The 18,692-nt window shown below is 36.2% G+C and overlaps 1 protein-coding gene across 1 annotated transcript in view; it reads left to right on the top strand.

Moving 5' to 3' along the window:
• Nucleotides 1–18,692, top strand: part of LOC150011339 (alpha-2-macroglobulin-like) — a 49,742-nt gene that overhangs the window by 15,371 nt on the left and 15,679 nt on the right. The window contains exons 12-23 of the mRNA XM_090275405.1: nt 3,349–3,576; nt 3,790–3,853; nt 4,826–4,968; nt 5,576–5,725; nt 8,074–8,238; nt 8,701–8,803; nt 12,382–12,496; nt 13,162–13,390; nt 14,430–14,556; nt 14,909–15,030; nt 15,412–15,463; nt 18,584–18,667. Of these exons, the coding sequence (XP_090131531.1) occupies nt 3,349–3,576; nt 3,790–3,853; nt 4,826–4,968; nt 5,576–5,725; nt 8,074–8,238; nt 8,701–8,803; nt 12,382–12,496; nt 13,162–13,390; nt 14,430–14,556; nt 14,909–15,030; nt 15,412–15,463; nt 18,584–18,667 (1,582 nt within the window). The remainder of the gene's footprint in view (nt 1–3,348; nt 3,577–3,789; nt 3,854–4,825; nt 4,969–5,575; nt 5,726–8,073; nt 8,239–8,700; nt 8,804–12,381; nt 12,497–13,161; nt 13,391–14,429; nt 14,557–14,908; nt 15,031–15,411; nt 15,464–18,583; nt 18,668–18,692) is intronic.

Here is an 18,692-nt window from a genome sequence, read left to right as displayed (position 1 = left end):
TGTACTGACAAATGCCTAAGGGGCCACCCCTTACAACATAACAGAAGTGACAGCTCTACCTGGGATGTGGAGGCAAACAAACACAGGAGCCTGTCAGAATGAGGACACTAAGAAGTATGGCCCAAAAGGAGGAACATATCAAGGTTCCAGTGGGACAACTAAGCGATGAAGAGATAGCCAACCTCACAGATGAGGAGATAGCCAACCTAACAGATGAAGAATTCAAAACACTGGTGATAAAGATGCCCACAGGCCTGACAGATATGCTTGAGTACTGCAAACGCATAAGAGAAGAAGTGAAGGCTATGCTAAGTGAAACGAAGGAAAATCCACACAAAACCAATGGTGAAGGGAAGGAAACCAGGGTTCAAATCAATGATTTTGAACATAAGGAAGAAAAAACACAGTCAACCAGTGCAGAATGAGGAAGCAAGAATTGATAAAAAAGAGGAAAACTTCCCAAATTTTGTGAAGGAGATGGACATACAGGTCCGGGAAGCACAGAGGGTCCCGGGCGAGCTGCACCTAGAGGAGACCACACCAGGACGCATCATGATGGAGATGCCAAAGGTGAAAGGTAAAGATAGAGTTCTGGGGGCAGCAAGAGAGAGGCAGAGAGTTGCCTACAGAGGAATGCCTACAGGACTATCAGCTGATTCTCAGAGCACACTTTGCAGGCAGGAAGGGACTGGCAAGCAGTATTCAATGCTATGAAAAGCAACCTACAACCAAGATTACTCTATCCAGCAAAGCTATCATTTGGAATGGAAGGGCAGATAAAGTGCTTCCCAGACAAGGTGAAGCTAAAGGAGTTCGTCATCAACAAGCCATTATTATGTGAAATGTCAAAGAGACTTACTTAAGAAAAAGAAGATCAAAACTATGAACACTAAAATGACAACAAACTCACAACTATCAACAACTGAATCTAAAAAATAAAAACAAAATCCAACTAAGCAAACCAGAATAGGAACAGAATCATAGGTATGGGGGTCATTTGGAGGGTTATCAGATGGGAGGCAGGAGGGGGAGAAATGGGGAAATGGTACAGGGATTAAGAAGCATAATTGGTTGATACAAAATAGACAGGGGGATGTTAAGAATAATATAGGAAAGGGTGAAGCCATGGACATGAACTAAGGGGGGTGGGACTGCTGGAGGGAAGGGGGGTACTGGGCAGAGGGGAGCAAAGGAGAAAAAATTGAAACTATTGTAACAACATAATCAATAAAATATACTTAAAAATAAAAAATAAATAGAACTACCATACAATCGAGTAATCCCACTTCTAGGACTATGGCCAAAAGAATTGAAAGTAGGGTCTCAAAGACATATTTATACCTATGTTCATAGCCGCACTATTCAGAATAGCAACTTAGTGAAAGCAACCCAAATATCTATGAACAGATGAATGGATAAACAAAATGTGGTATATACATATAATGGAAGAGTATTTGGCCTTAAAAAGGAAGGAAATCCTGTCACATGCTATAGTATGTATGAATTCTGATAACATTATGATAAATGAAATACCCAGCACAAAAAAACAAATATTGTATGATTACACACCTATGTGGTATCTAAAGTAGTCAAAGTCATAGAAATATAAAGTAGGATGGTGCTATCTGGCACTGGAAAGAAGGAAAAATGAGGTATTGTTGTTTAATAGCTGTAGTTTAGTTTTGCAAGATGAAAAATCTTCAGAAAATCTGTTCCACACTATTTAACACTGCCAAGCTGTAGACTTAAAAATGGTTAAAATGGCATTTTATGTTGTATGTTTCTTACCATAATTTTTTAAAGGTATAGGTTCCACAACCAAATAAATTAGATAAAATCTTGGCTCAACTCTTTTTAAGAGCAAATAACTAAAAACCTCTATACTTCAGTTTCTTATCTGTAAAATGGGTGCAATACTATTACCAACTAGAGATATTACATGTTAAAGCACCTAGTAAGCCCCCTTTATCTGCTAAATATATTTATTTTAAAAGCATATTTTAACATCTTAGCATTTGTTTTAATTATGTATACTCCATCAATTATTGTTCTTTATTTTTGCCCTGCTATTCTAATTTTCTCCAGACTTTGTCCATATCTATATAATGTTTTTTGTATAACATACAGTCTTCTATTCATCAATGGAGAAATAGATGTACACTAATAGATATATGGCTACACAATATTTACATAATAATAGTGATGAAAAACCCCTGCCTATTAGGGTTTTTCATATAAATATAAAAAAGATAAGTATTTTATTGAATAATCTTTAAATAGTTGACATAAAAACCTAGACCTCTAATAATTGAAAATTGAATATTTACTCACTTATTCCATCAAGAAGTATCTCGAATACTTTCTATGTGCTAGGCACTGTGCTAGTCCTGAAAAATGAAAATATTATTTTCAAATGCTCACTCTTTTTGATGAGCTATTATATGTTATCACTAGAACATACATTGAGATATGAACAATGTAGTTTTTTAAATTAATTTTATTGTTTTTCTATTACAGTTGTCCCATTTTTTCCCATTGCTCCCCCCCACCCAGCCCACCCCTTCTCCCACAGTCATTCCGCACCCCGTTGTCCATGTCCATGGGTTATTTATACTAGTTCCTTTACTAAACCCTTCCCCAAACGATATAGATTGTTAATACAAGAATTCACTCATGCCACTCAGGAGGTGAAGATGAGGGTAGGGGAAGCATGAAAAAAACTACCAAACAACTTTTACATGGAGAAAAATTGAAATATAACCCAGATAGTGCCTATGAAGCTTAAGAATCCTGAATCACAGGAAGAATTAAAAAGAAACAGCCTAAGACAGCTCAGGAGAAGTGGACTTCAGTCAACTCACCAACTCAACTCCTGAACCAGCACTATTTACAGAAAGAATTCTCAGACCACTAAAGTTGCAATGTTATATTTACTCATAATACTTATCTGAAACTCATCACAAATGAGACACTGACTTTCTGAAGTGCAATTATTCAGTTTCTGGAGATTATTTAGTCTCCTCAAAGAGGTTTCATAGCTCCAGTGTCTTACAGTAAAGTGGCCAGAGAAATGTCGAGCAAGCTAATCAGAGTAAAGGTTGTCTTCCTTTATGATCTTCAAAAATATAAATACCATCCCAAGGAGCCTCTTCAGTGTAAAAGCACAAACCATGCATGAAATACAGATAAACAAAAAAAGGGGAGGGGGCTTTCCCTGTCCCTTTTTCCTGTGGAGCAAAAGATTCCTAGGTACAGTTTAGGCTGTGCAGTCAGCTAATGCAGCTAGTGAGAACATTAATCTCTATGAGATGTAACCTCTAAAGTAACATTGTTTTTCTAATTCATTAGGTCAGTCACAAGAAGTACAGCCCACCTGATGGTTCCTGCTGGCTGTCAGAAGAACACGAAGAAGCTCATCACACTGCTAACCTTGTATTCTCTCCAAGCAAGAGCTTTGTCCTCCTTGAGCCCCTCTCTCATGAACTGCCCTGCGGCCAAACCCAAAGAGTCCAAGCACATTATGTTCTGAATGGACAGCTTCTGCAGGAGCTAAAGGAGCTCACGTTCTATTATCTGGTGAGAAGAAGGCCACTGCATTGTTTCATCCAAACTCTCTCTGTGGAGCAAGGTTTCATGAAGCTCTTTAAAGTCTGTTTCTCTTTTGAAAGTCTGACTTCTTTTAGGGCTACTTATTGCTAGCAGGGGTGCAATAAAACAAGCATATCACATGGAGGGCAAGACTTGAGGTAAGATCCTTTTCATTCCCTTTTTTTTTTTTTTTTTTTTAAGATAATGGCAAAGGGAGACATTGTCCGAACGGGGACTCATGTACTGCCTGTGGAGCAGGGAGACAGTGAGTATTTTCATGATTCCACATTTCCGCCCCAACTTGACACATTCAGCCTTACAGTGCAGAAATATCAGGAATAGTTTAAAATAAAGAGAGGCAATTTCCATCTAACCCCAATAAAGAAGTTGAGAGGACAAAGAAATATTTCTTTTTTTCACCCAATATTTTTTCCTTCAGTGTATTCTGCTCAGATTATTTAAAATGTAAATGTAGTGGTTTTATAATCCATACTTATTTCAAACTTTCAAACCACAAATATTCATGGACCATCTTCACAAAATGATATTTCAAAATTATTTTAGTGAATGGAGAGAAGGTAAAAATTTTTAGTGCCTTCTATATACTAGGTTTTGTGCTGATTGATTTATATTTGTATATCATTTATATATCTTTTCTTTTCAAAGATAGTTATGATTTATGAAGTGTTTGATTGCATACTTTCACCATTGAATTGGACTCTCCTTATGAACAAATATTGAACAGTATAATCCAAAGAAACACAGAGTTCCTCATAAGAATATTTTGTTCACAGATGATTAGAGAAGATATAAGGATAAATACAATGTGTTAAACTCTTAATATTATAACTCACAACTTCAGGGTCTACTTCCCTTTCCTAATGTGAGGTCTGGATCAAATGGCAGACAAGAAGATGTCTCCATACCCTTAGATAGCATCAGAACTTAATATAAATGAGCAAAAACTTAAAATTGGTGAAAAATCATAATTCAAGAGAGGAAAGGGGCTTCAATGAGACTTTTTTTCCCCCTAAAACTAGAGTTCTTAGACATATGGTGTTCTTAGGGACAGTCATCCATTCGTTACATACTGTTTATTATATGTATTACACCTCCTAATAGAAACAATCATTAACCAGACTAGGATCCTAAAATTGCTTTGTGCAATAGAAAACTTTCATATTAACCCTGGGGAGATGTCTAACCCATAATCACTTCCTCATTGTCTGTGCTCCAGTGAAAGGCCATTTTTCTGTGTCATTCCCTGTGGAATCAGACATTGCTCCAGTCGCTCGATTGCTCATCTATGCCATTTTACCTGATGGAGAAGTGGTTGGGGATTCTGCAAAATATGAGGTTGAAAATTGTTTGGCCAACAAGGTGGGTGCTTCATACCATAAATTTTTAAACATTAAACTAGAAGTTACTATCATTATTAAGTATTTTCTTCATTTGAGCATTGGGACCAAAGGGGTTAAATGAACTCCCCAGAGGATTCAGCAAGATAATGGCAGAGTCATTCTAAGAAACCATGTCACTTGACCCCTAGTGAAGGATTCCCCTGCATTATCTCTTACCATATGAAATGATTTAGAGTACCTTGTTCCCTTCTTCTATAATGAAATGTTGGGAACTATGTAAGCAAGCTTTTAAGACTACTAAAGAGCCAAAGGAAAAATACAAGAGCATCTAGAACCATTTGCATTCTACCTTGTAGTTAATGAACACTTCACTATGTATCAAAGGTAATAACGACATCTCAAATTTAATAAGTGGTAGAAATAATTAGATGTCATTATAATGGCTCAACTGATTCTTGGAAATCAAAATGAAGTATAAGGGACAAAAAGCCTCAGGTCTCACAGAGCGCCAACCACCGCAAAGTCAGTGATTATGCACTGAATGTGAGCAGCACTCAGAAAATGCTGGTGAATACATGATTAAGTCAGGAAATTTGTTTTTCTGATCTTCTTCCCCAATCTCACAGGTGGAGCTGAGCTTCAGCCCAGCACAAAGTCTTCCCGCCTCACAGGCCCGCCTGCGCGTCACGGCTTCTCCTCAGTCCCTCTGTGCCCTCCGCGCAGTGGACCAAAGTGTGCTGCTCATGAGGCCGGAGGCAGAGCTCTCCCCGTCCTCGGTGAGTTCCCTCTGCCTCATATTAGGAAGAGGCGGGTAAGGGTCTCCAACCAAGAAGAAATGCCTTTCTGAGTAGGATAGGATCTATTACTATTATATTTACCTAGGAGTGGATAGCTTTGAGCTCTTTCGTGTGCACTTTGAATTATATCACTTGAAACACTGGATGTCCAAAGATGAACACAATTTCTGAAGGAAAATGTTGTGTTGTCTCTGATGAGTAAAAATTGGGAAAAAAATGAATTACTATATGATAAATGACATTAACAAATGAATTCATTTAACATGTAGGGTTAACAAGAAATAACAAAACTGTATGCTGGAGTGGAACAATAAGAAACTACTTAACAACATGTTCTAATAGTCACTTGCTCAGATCTTGAAATGTCAATATGAGGCCAATTGAAATAACCTCTTACTGATGCTTTTTAACATTAAAATTTTGCAAAGGGAAATTTAAATTTTTACTTCCCACAAAGAAAAACTTATAAGGATTGTTTTTTATCCTTCCAGTTGAATTTAATTGACAGTATTAGAATACTTTTTAAATTTTTTATTGTATTTTTTCAATTACCATTTAGTCCCCTTATACTCCCCTCTCCCCTGCAATCTAGAATACTTCTAAAGAAAGTATTGAGTACATTATAATAGGAGAAGTAAGAGGATATGGGGGGAAATAACACTGATGTTTTTTGTTTGTATAATAAAATTTTATAGTCCTCAAAGTTTTCTTAAATTATAACAACCCCAGTGGGTAAAAAAGGCAAAAAATCCTATTAACTTGTTAATAATAAAGCAGAAGCTTTCAAGTATTCAGTAGCAGGACTGGGTTATGTCACTAGTTCCTTTCAATTCTTGATAGTGTTTTACTAAGAAACACTTTGCTCCAAATAGCATAAGCCATTCATTCAACACATGTTTGTTTAGTGTCTACTGTGTTCTAGGTGTGCCCACTGTATATTGAAGTTCTGGGAATCTAGTAATGAACTACTGGAAAGACAAAAATCCATGCTCACATGGAACTAACATTTCCATAGATTAGACAGACAATAATTATATAATATGCTCTGGAGAAAACTTAGCAGTGAAGGAAGATCTAGAATAGTAAGAAAGAGTTGCCTTTGAGAAAGCATCTGATTTCATTACATTATTCACTTTGCTAATCTGTTCTTATCAATCAATTTCAAATTCCTATGAATACATATACTTATTCGTGTACCTATTTAGAACTTGTCTGTTTATTTTGTTATACATATACTGAGTCATTTGCTAACCACAAGGTATAGACAAAACTATCATTTCATTCTATCATCTTAAAGCTTCGTACAATGTCTGTTTTTTGTTGTTGTTGGTTTGGTTTTTTTGTTTTTGTTTTTGTTTTCTTTTGCCTGTTTTTAACTGTTGTTCTTTTACAGTTGTCTCAATTTCTCCCCATGGCTTTCCCTTGTCCTGCCCACCCCCCACTCCCACATTCAATCCCCACCTTGTTGACCATGGGTCATTTATACATGTTCTTGACTAGACCCTTCTTCTTCTTTTCCCCTTTATCCCCCTCTTGCTTCCCCTCTGGTCATGGTCAGTCTGTTCCTTGTTTCCATGCCTCTGGTTCTATTTTGCTCATTTGTTTGATTTATTCATTAGGTTCCTCTTATAGGTGAGATCATATGTTACTTGTCTTTTGCCACCTGGCTTATTTCACTTAGCATGATACTCTCCAGTTCCATCCATGTTGTCACAAAAGGTAGGAGTTCCTTCTTTCTTTCTGCTGCATCGTATTCCATTGTGTAAACGCACCACGGTTTTTTGATCCACTCATTTACTGATGGGCACTTAAGCTGTTTCCCTCACTTCACTATTGTAAATAATGCTGCTATGAACCTAGGGGTGCATAGGTTCTTTTGAACTGGTACTCCAGGATTCTTAGGGTGTAATCCCAGCAGTGGAATTGCTGGATCAAAAGGCAGCTCTATTTTTAAGATTTTTTCCCCCATTTTTAGTTTTTTGAGGAAATTCCATACTGTTTTCCACAGTGGATGCACCAGTCCACATTCCCACCAACAGTGTACTAGGGTTCCCTTTTCACCATCATTTGTTGATGTCTCTGAATAAAGTTATATTTCATTCTAGTATGGAGTCTAAGGTTTGCCTCTGAACTATGAAACAAAGTATTATGTTTTGGTGTTTTTTTTCCCTAAAATTGTTAAACATTTTCAAAATCATCTCCTCTATGAAATGTGTAAGCAATGTAGATACTCAAAGACTGGTGGTGGTTATTCTTTTTTTTATTCTTGCACTTATGAAAAGGAAACCACAAATAAGTGTGTCCTTTTGTCCTTTGTATTTGTATAGGTTTATGAACTGTTACCAGTAAAGGACCTCACTGGTTTCCCTGAGAGTTTGAGGCAGTATGAAGAAGACAATGAAGATTGTGTCAGTCACCATGTCTATGTCAATGGAATCATCTATTCCCCAGTGTCAAGTACATATGAAAAAGATATGTATGGCTTCCTACAGGTAAATTCCTTATATTGTAGATGGTAGGTTCTGAAGGTTTACAAAGTATTACATATTTTTTTTAATTATTTATTTTAATGTTTTCATATCATAGTTGAGAGTAGTGGGACATAAGAGAGGTCAAGTGACTTCTCCAAGCTCACTAAGAATAGCAGATCTACTAATAGCAAAGAGCCAGTACTGTAACTTTTTGGACTATTAATAAAGTTTTCTTGCATTTACTAAAATTCATTGCCTTGTTGCACTTCTAAATATCACATATATAAAATAACTACTGGAGAAAGTGTTTCAAAAAGAGAATGAAACTACCTCTGGAAGTATATCAATATCCCTTCTACATATATGAACAGTAAAAGTTTAATATTAAACTAATTGGATTGTTTATTAATTTTAATATAACAATGTGCCTATATATTTTTTATAAAATATTATGTACTGAGTAGGTGATAATTGTCTTCACAGGATATGGGCTTAAAGGTATTTACCAACTCAAAGATTCATAAACCCAAAGAATGTTTACACTATCAACCCTATCCAGTTGCTCCAAGAATTATAGATTTTGCAGGTAAATAATAATAATAATAATAATTGTCTAATATATTGAACCAAATAAAGGAACTTTTAAGATAAAATTGCCAAAATATCTTGTGATTTAGATATATTAAGGTTCTTGCTCAAGATCACATAGCAATACAAACCCCAAAATTCTGATTGAGTCAAGCCCCGCACATATGCAAAACTGGAAAGAACACAGGCAGATTTGAAAAATGTTAGAAGACAGGGAAGTCTTAGAATATACACAAACCCACCCACTCTGGGATTCAGCACCAGGGCAACAGCTGGAAGGACACCAATAGAATATGGGAAGTGGATGAAATGACTGGAAATGGGGCAAGTGCCATGCAAGCCTCCAGACCAGGCAGCATCATTGTCCCCTCTCTGAAACCTCCCCACACAGAGAGCCACAAAGTGGTGAAACAGGGTGCACCACCCTGGCGATTACTTAAGGCTCCACCCCACAAAATTTACAGGTATCTTTTCTATAATAGGCCATGCTACTAAGAGTGGGAGTCAAAGCAGCTCTACCCAATACACAGAAACAAACACAGGGAAGGTGCTAAATTGAGGAGACAAAGAAATATGGCCCAAATGAAAGAACAGAACAAAACCCTAGAAAAAGAACTAAATGAAACAGAGATAACCAATTTATCAGATGCAGAGTTCAAAACACTGGTGATAAGGATGCTCAGAGAACTTGCTGAGTATGACATATGCATAAGGGGAGAAATGAAGACTACACTAAGTGAAATAAAGAAAATTCCAACTCTGGCCAAGATAGAGAAGTAGGCAGACACACTGTGTCTCCCTCACAACTAAGAAGGAATTTATAACCACTTCAAAACTAAAATAAAACCTAGATGATCCAGAAAATTGAACTACTTGGAAGTTCAACAAACAAAGAAATAAAGGATAAATAGTCATACAGGTAGAAGGGACAGAGCCAGGGTGCAGAGAATGTGGTGCAGCACAGCAGCAGCAGCAGTGGCAGCAGCCAGTGGCAGCTGTAGTCATGGCAAAAAGCGCAGACATACATTTTAAACCTGGGAAGCAATCCCAGACCAGACCAGACCATGCAGCTCACAGTTCCAGCCCTGGGGAAAATAAAGCCTCATTGCTTCTGATTGTGAAAACTAGTGGGGTTTGGGTCAAAGGAAGAAACTGCCAGTCTCTCAAGAGAGTCAGCTCGTTTAGTACAGAAAGTGGAAGAAGTGCCTTGAAAAGAGGCAAGTTCGGGGCAAGTGATGTTGTTTACTCTCAGACTCCTCCCCCTCAAACAGAGCCACAACATGGTGAAATGGGTCACCAGCACTGATGAATGCCTAAGGCTCCATTCCTCACAACATAACAGGTGCAACAGCTTTACCTAAAACACAGAGGCAAACACAGAAAGCCGTCAAGATGAGGAGACAGAGAAGTATGGTCCAAAAGGGGTGAGGGGGCAGATCAAGGTTCCAGTGGGAGAACTAAGCCTCAAGGAGATACCCAACCTAACAAATGAAGAGTTCAAAACACTGGTGATAACGACACTTGCAGACTTGAAAGACAAGATTAAGTATGACAGGGAAGAAATGAAGGCTATCCTAAGTGAAATGAAGGAAAATCCACATGAAACTAGTGGTGAAGGGAAGGAAACCAGGGTTCAAATCAAGGAATTGGAACATAAGGAAAAAATAAAGTCAACTAGTACAGAAGGAGGAAACAAGAATTTTTAAAAATGAGGAGAGGCTTAGGAACCTCTAGGACAACTTTAAACATACCAACACCCAAATCATAGGGGTGCTAGAAGGAGAAGAGGAAGAGCAAGAAATTGAAAAATTATGTGAAAAAATAATGAAGGGAAACTTCCCTGATTTGGGGAAGTCTAGGAAGCACAGAAACCCAAACAAGCTAGACCCAAAGAGGATTACGCCAAGACACATCATAATTAAAATGCCAAAGGCTAAAGGTAAAGAGAGAATCTTAAAAGCAGCAAGAGAAAAGAAGAGAGTTTCCTACAAAGCGATGCCTATAAGACTATCAGCTGATTTTTCAAAAGAAACTTTGCAGGCAAGAAGGGACTGGCAAGAAGTATTCAGAATGATGAAAAGCAAGGACCTACAACCAAGATGACTCTATCCAGCAAAGCTATTCTTTAGAATGGAAGGGCAGATAAAGTGCTTCCCAGAGAAGGTAAAGCTAAAGGAATTCATCATCACAAAAACATTACTACATGAAATGTCAAAGAGACTTATTTAAGAAAAATATCAAAACTATGAACATGAAAATGACAACACATTCACAACTATCAATAACTGAATCTAAAAAAAAAAAAAAAACAACAAACAAACTAAGTAAAGAACCAGAACAGGAACCGAATCATAGATATGGAGATCATGTGGAGGGTTATCAGCTGGGAGGAAGAAGGTGGAAAATGGAGGCAAAGGTGCAGGGATTAAGAAGCATAATTAGTAGGTACAAAATAGACAAGGGGATGTTAAGGATAGTATAGGAGATGGAGAAGACAAAGAACTTATGTGCATGACCCATGGACATGAACTAAGTGAGGGGGATTGCTGGAAGGAAGAGGGTACTGGGAAGAAGGGAATAAAGGTGGAAAATTGGGACAACTGTAATAGCATAATCAATAGAAATTTTTTTTAAAAAAGACTAAATTCTCACCAATCCAGTGAAGAAGCTCCTTAACATCCCCAAAACATTAACCAATTTTCATGTGGAAATCACACTCATTTGTCAATGATATGGGCTACCTCTTGATGAGTGAATCAGATAGTAATCAGGCATTTGCTTATACTTTGAGATTGTCAAATCATGGTTAAATACAGGTTTAGTACAAACCAAAGAGTTTGTCAAAGATCAAGGAAAACATTCAGTGAGAATAAATTGGCTATATGGAATTAAAATTAAAATTATTGTATATTTTTATTATTATTTATAAATTACATTATATAACCCTTTATCAGATTTATAGTTAACTTATATATGTACAATTTTATATATGCACAAATATTTTTCAGGAAATCTGGTTGTTAAATATTTACTAGCACACCCTTAACAGGAAGTAAATAAAATGAGAGCTTCTAACTCTGATCTTTTGACATATAAGGGAATAAAGAGCTTTTCTTAATCCTTTAACCTTTTACTTCTACAGAGTGTTTCTCAAAGCCACTGTCATGATGTCCAGATACAATTTTTTGCTTTTGCTCCCACAGAGAAACATACCAAATGAAAACTTTAACTCCTGTCCTCCTCCCACCCCCATGTCATAGAAATCTCCATTTAGACAACGTGCAATCACCACAGAGAACTCCTTCCTACCCCACAGACAATCCAAGCCTCTTTCTGCCTCTAGGTCTCTAGGTTTCTCTGTCGTTCTCTTTCCTCACCTCACTCCTAGCTTATTCTAATACTTAATAATTCAGCTAAAACATTACCTCCTCAAAGAAGCTTTTCCTTAACACCCAAGGGTCCTCTCCTGGTTCCTATTTCATCACACTGTTTCTTTCTTTCGTACCACTTATTAAAATCTCTTACTAGCTTGATCTTTATATTTATTGTTTCTGTCTTCTCCCTCACCCACCACAGAAATGAGTGTGTTTGAAAGGGAGGATGATTTCATAGCCCATGTTTCAGAGCCTCTCACAGAGACTGTGCGGAAGTACTTCCCTGAGACGTGGATCTGGGACTTGGTGGTCATAGAGTAAGTAACTGTCTTTATATATAAGATGCAACAATAGAAATTCCTGAGAATTTTCCATCTTTAGCTAATGTTTTAATGTCCAAGTATTTCTTTTAGACACATTGCTGCTTTTAGAAATTGAATATAACTGCTTCTTCTATGACATCTCTCTAATATAATTTCATCAGAGCTAAGAAATTTTGCACAAATTTAATTCAAAGATTTCCAGAAAATAGGCATAAGGACTGAATATAACCAAGCACTGCATAGATTAACACCAATAAAAGATCCTTCATTGGTCAGCAATCTTAAATTAAGCATAAAATCAGTCAGACCAACTATACACAGTAGTAATAGAATTGAAAATTACAAATCTGCCCTCAGTGGAACAATATTTTAGAGAGGAAAATTTAAGAACAGTCTCAAATGACATATTTAGTTTATAACTATTATCTATAATAGATTATATTATAGCTATATGTCTATGGGAGATTCTGATATAGACTAGAATTGAAAACAAGAGTTGGAAGAAAAGGAGTTATATGTTCTTATTTTAAGCCTTGTTTATACTCTTCATTATTGACAGTTCTTCTGAGTGAATCCAAATTGTGACAACAGAATCATTTATAGGGTTCTCTTCCAACTTACCTGCTCACTTTCTGTTCTTCACATTGCCATCCTCCCAGCTCATCAGGTGTGGCCGAAGTAGGAGTAACAGTCCCTGACACCATCACTGAGTGGAAGGCAGGGGCCCTCTGCCTGTCCAATGACACTGGACTTGGTCTCTCCCTTCCCGCCTCTCTCCAAGCCTTCCAGCCCTTCTTTGTGGAGCTCACAATGCCCTATTCTGTGATCCGAGGAGAGGCCTTCACACTCAAGGCCACTATCTTAAACTACCTTCCTAAATGCATCCGGGTAAGAACCTCTCTCCTAAATTAAATGCAAGGTCAATTATATTATAAATTTCATTCCTAGGAATATTAACAAAATCTTGTGTGCAAAATATACTCACCAGAGGAAGAATACTATCAGCTATTTATAATATATGCATATTCATCACTCTAGATACTGTTATCTCCAAATACCAGATTGCAACTTAAAACAAGTTTCTTACATTTTTTTCTAAGATTTTTTAATTGAATTTATTGGAATGACATTAGTTAATAAGATTATATAGATTTCAAGTACATTTTTTTATGATACATGATCTGTATATTGCATTGTGTTCCCACCACCCAAAGTCATATCATCTTCCATCACCATATATTTGGTCCCCTTTACCCTTTGCTACCACCCCTCTTCCCTCTGGTAACCACCATGCTGTTGTCTGTGTCCATGACTTTCAGTTTTATATCCCACGAGTGAGTGAAATCATATGTTTCTTAGCTTTTTCTGACTGACTTATTTCACTTGGCATATTATTCTCCAGGTCCATCCATGTTGTCGCAAGTTTCTGACTCTTATCACAATCTTCTAAGGTTAGGAAGTTTGTGTTTTATGAAGATTTCTGATATGGATATCACAATTATTAGGCTCCATTTACATGTCTTAACTTCATCAAGGTTTCAATCTCTACATTCTCATATATTTAACTTTTCATGTATCATTAATTAAAAATTATTTGTGAGCATCTTATTTCTACTGAAACTATAACTGTTTACAAATTGTATATACCCTGCTGGGAAAGCTTAGAGAATGGTCAAGATTCCAAGCCAAAGAAGTAGAGCTCCCACAGGCAATATGCTATTGTGACTTTTCCTCACCCCTGGTCCCACCACATGAAAGGGCAGATTATATCAAAATACTAATATTTAGGGTTCAAATCTACCTAAAAGGTCTTCAGAATTAGGCAACCTGAAATCTAACCATTCTTCCAAAATGCTTTACTTCAGGCCATTCTCCCTTCAGTCCCCTTCTTCCTCTGATAGCATCTCTGTTTCACATGTGGTTTCAGGTCAGTGTGCACCTAGAAGCCTCTCCTGCATTTCACGCTGTCCCAGTGGAGCAGGAGCAAAACTCTCACTGCATCTGTAGGAATGGACGACAAACCATATCCTGGGCAGTAACCCCAAAGTCATTAGGTGAGAGACAGATTCCTAGGAACTACTCAATCCTACGCAAAGATTGTAGAGAGTGGCATTCTTATATCTAGTTGTACTTCTCTCAGGCAAAGATGCCTTTCCCCCCAGACAGTAGGACTTTTTTTCTGTTTTTTATTCTAGTGTGTCTAGAAGGATATTCCTACTTCCCTCACCTCTGCTACCATCTTGGATGCTCAGTATCATTATTCTCTAGTTTATGCCCCTTCCATTCCTGCTCTTGTGTTTTTATTAAACCAAAAAAGAAAAGGTTACAGAACATTTATAAATCTTGGAGTTTAAAGGTATGGCAGAAAGGAGTGATAGTGCTCATCGCTACTGGCCCTTTTTTCAGGGAATGTGAATTTCATCCTGAATGCAGAGGCACTGGAATCTCAAGAACTGTGTGGGTCTGAGACGGCTGTGGTCCCTGCATATGGAAAGAAAGACACAATCATCAAGCCCCTTTTGGTTGAAGTGAGTAGGCCTACCCATTTGATAGGTCGCAATGAGTCAATAAAAACAATAATGAATCCAGTTAAGATTATGACTTTTAGGTAAGAAAGGCTAAATAATATGTGGTCATGAGATATTTCATAAATATAGATATCTATGTATGTCTCTACCTCTGTCTTTCCATCTTTTTTCCTAATTTATTTTCATGTTTCCCTCACTTTCTCATCTATCAACCTCTCTCCTTCATATTTGTTCTACATACAGAATGTATTTATATAATATATTTAAGAAATTAGTTCCAGTTTTGTTTACTATCAAGAAATTTGTAGTTATCCTATCAATACAACTGTCCTGAAAATCAGTCCATTCTCACCTCTAACTTTTCTTTCTTTCCACATGAAGCCTGAAGGACTAGAGAAGGAAGTAGCATTCAACTCCCTGCTTTGCCCATCAGGTAAGAGTCAGCCTTAATAATTAAAATAACATTGACTAAAGTTTGTATAACATTTGAAGATCAAAGAATTTTATATATTATTTCTACACTTAACCCTATCAGGCAAGTAAAACTCAAAGAACCATCAACTCACTTGGCAAATGAGAAAACTGGTCTTAGAAAGGTCAAGTAACTTGATCAGGAGAATATCTCTAGCTCATGCATTCTGAATCTTTGTTCTCTTACAGCACCTGTGCAACCACCACAATGTCTTTCTGACCAGCATATATCACGTGGTTTTAGGTAGAAAGTGGGTAGAATCAGAATATTGCTAAGGGATATTTCTTTGAATACTTAGTAATACAATATATGGGGAGCTAAATTCAGGTAACCCCACCACTGAGTTTTCCAGAACCAACAACATTTGATAATAGGACCATGCTATTTCCCCCCAAAAAATTGTCATGTCCTGTACCATTACTGTCATGCCAGTATTTGTTTGAGGCCAATGCTGTACTTAATGCTCTGTCAGTCATTTGACAGGGACTAAAGAAGCTTACAATGAAAGATATAACTTTATCTTGGTGAAGAATTTTCTAAACAAAAACATTTGTAGAAATTTAGTACACTAAGAAATTTATTAATACAATGTGTTCTTACCTCAAATTAATGTCAAAGCAACATCATATATGTGTTCCTTGCCTTTCTTTACCTACCAGTTTCTGTCCAGTATAATTTTTATATTGTCAAGACTTCAAATACACAAAATGTGTTCTAAAAACATAATTGCCTGATTGTTTAGCCTTCTTTCTACATTTAAATAAATTTAGTGTTATCACCAATCCTTTTATCATGGTTTCTCCTTTAATTCTGAGTTCTTCATTTTGATTTATCTCTTATGCATCTAGAGCTAATCATCAGGCAGTTTTATTAGAATTAATTTTAATTACCTATGTAATGCAGAAATGTATTCTCCTTTAAAAACAAAACTTCATATTACAGGTCAATATCATCCCCTTAACACTCTTTTTTAATACTTTAATGATCATACATGTGTTTTTAGAAATAATGTGTAGATGAATTTGTGTATTATGATTTGCATATGGCATAAGTTCCTTTCTATAACTTCCTTTTTTCACTCAGCAGCTTGTCTTTAAATTTTTCCCATGTTACATTATAAATCTAGATGATTCCTTTTAGTTCCCTTTAATTCCATACTATCAATATCACAGTTCTGCTTGAATTTTTAGCCAGTCCTTGCATACATACGTAAGTAAACCTAAAGCTGATACCAAAATGCAAAATTCTTTTTAAAAGGCAGTAAGTATATTTTTAGTGGAGGGTTTTTATTGTTTTTCTATATGGTTGTCCCACTTATCCCCCCACTGCTCTCCCCCCACCCCGCCCACCCCTTCTCCCACAGTCAGTTCCCACCCTGTTGTCCATGTCCATGGGTCATTTATACTAGTTCCTTGACTAGACCCTTCCCCTTCTTACCCACCTTCTCCCCCTCCCCCCTGGTTACTGTTAGTCTGCTCCTTGTTTACATGGCTCTGGTTCTATTTTGCTCATCTGTGTTGTTCATTAGTCTCCTGTATTAGGTGATATCATATGGTGTTTGTCTTTCTTTGCCTGGCTTAATTTCACTAAGCATAATTCCCTCTAGTTCCATCCATGTTGTCGCAAATGGTAGGAGTTCCTTCTTCCTTTCTGCTGCATAGTATTCCATTTTGTAAATGTACCACAGTTTTTTGATTCACTCATCTATAGATGGGCACTTAGGCTGTTAATAGAACTAAAAAATTCTCTCCCTTTAATACCTAAATTTATATTTCCATCACTTTACATTCCCCATGAAGATCACCATCATCTGTTACCATAAAAGTTTTTAATTTTAACCAAAAATTTGGATGGAACAGTATATTATTGCTTTAACTTATATTTCTCTAATCACAAGTGAGGATGAACTTATTTGTTTATATTTACAAATTGCTTTTATATCCTTGACTATTCATGTTAGAGTAATTTGTCTTTTTTCTGATTCAGTTGTATAACAGTGAATATTTATTGAATGTTACAAAATATTTCCTTTAAGTTGGTAATTTGTCTTTTTACTTTACTTATGGCATCTGTTTCCTTAAAGCAATTTTTTTGGAAAGTAATAGTGTTTTGGGCATATGAAAACTATCTTTATAATTAATATAACTATGTATCTATTTAATACATAATTATATATTTAATTACATGATTGAATTTAAATTTAATTACATAACCATATGTAATTAATGTAACTTTAAAATATACATAATTAATGTATACAACTTGATGAGTTTGGAGACTTAATTATATACCACAATCTGTACCATATACCTAACCATTATCTCCAAAACTTCCTCTTACCCTTTATTTATTATTTTGTATGATAAGAAGATTTAATATAATCTCTATCCTATTAGCAAATGTTTAAGTATAAAATGCAATATGGTTAACTATAGGCACTATGCTGTACAGCAGATCTCTAGAACTTATTCATCTTGCATAACTGAAACTTTGTACCCTTTGACAAAGGTTTTATTAATTTTATGAGGAAGAGATACAGTAGGAAGATAAATATAACATTTCTCTTGTTTTCATCTTCATATAATTCACCAACATTAAAATGGCAGTAAATGTATGATTATCAGCAGCAATTATTTTATTAATTTTTAATGAGACAAATACTGTTAATTTTCACTGCCCATATCTAGGGCTTCCATAAAAATACCATCTTCATATCTGATAAAATTTGATTGAAGTTAAGACAGCATTAATGTAGAATTCAGGAACTTTTTGGATATTTTTATTTTGCTTATGTATACATAAAAGGTTTTTTTCATACAACTGTTGAGTAAAAAGGTTGGCGATGAACATTAAGTATATCATTTTGGGATACCCATCTTGTATGAGCCATAGGATGATATCAGGGGCCCTTGTAAATATGTTCATACACATTTAAGATATAAAAAGCTGGAGTATTAAAAGTATTAAACTTTCCAGAAGTTTAGGTGTAAAACGTAGTTCTAACTTCTTGGTCTTAGAGCTCTTCAGAAAGATATATACCAGAAATAATTTTAATTATGGCACATTTGTTTTTTTCTCTAGGTACTGAGGTGCCTGATCAATTCTCTCTAAAACTGCCACCAAATGTGGTGGAAGAATCAGCCCGAGCTTCCTTCTCAGTTTTGGGTAAGTCTCCAGCCCTAGTAGATTA

Source organism: Furipterus horrens, unplaced genomic scaffold (genome assembly GCF_987537825.1).
Source record: "Furipterus horrens unplaced genomic scaffold, mFurHor1.1.pri manual_scaffold_4, whole genome shotgun sequence".
Lineage (NCBI taxonomy): Eukaryota > Metazoa > Chordata > Mammalia > Chiroptera > Furipteridae > Furipterus > Furipterus horrens.
Note: the sequence above shows the minus strand (reverse complement) of the source record. Positions and strands in the feature narration are given on the sequence as shown.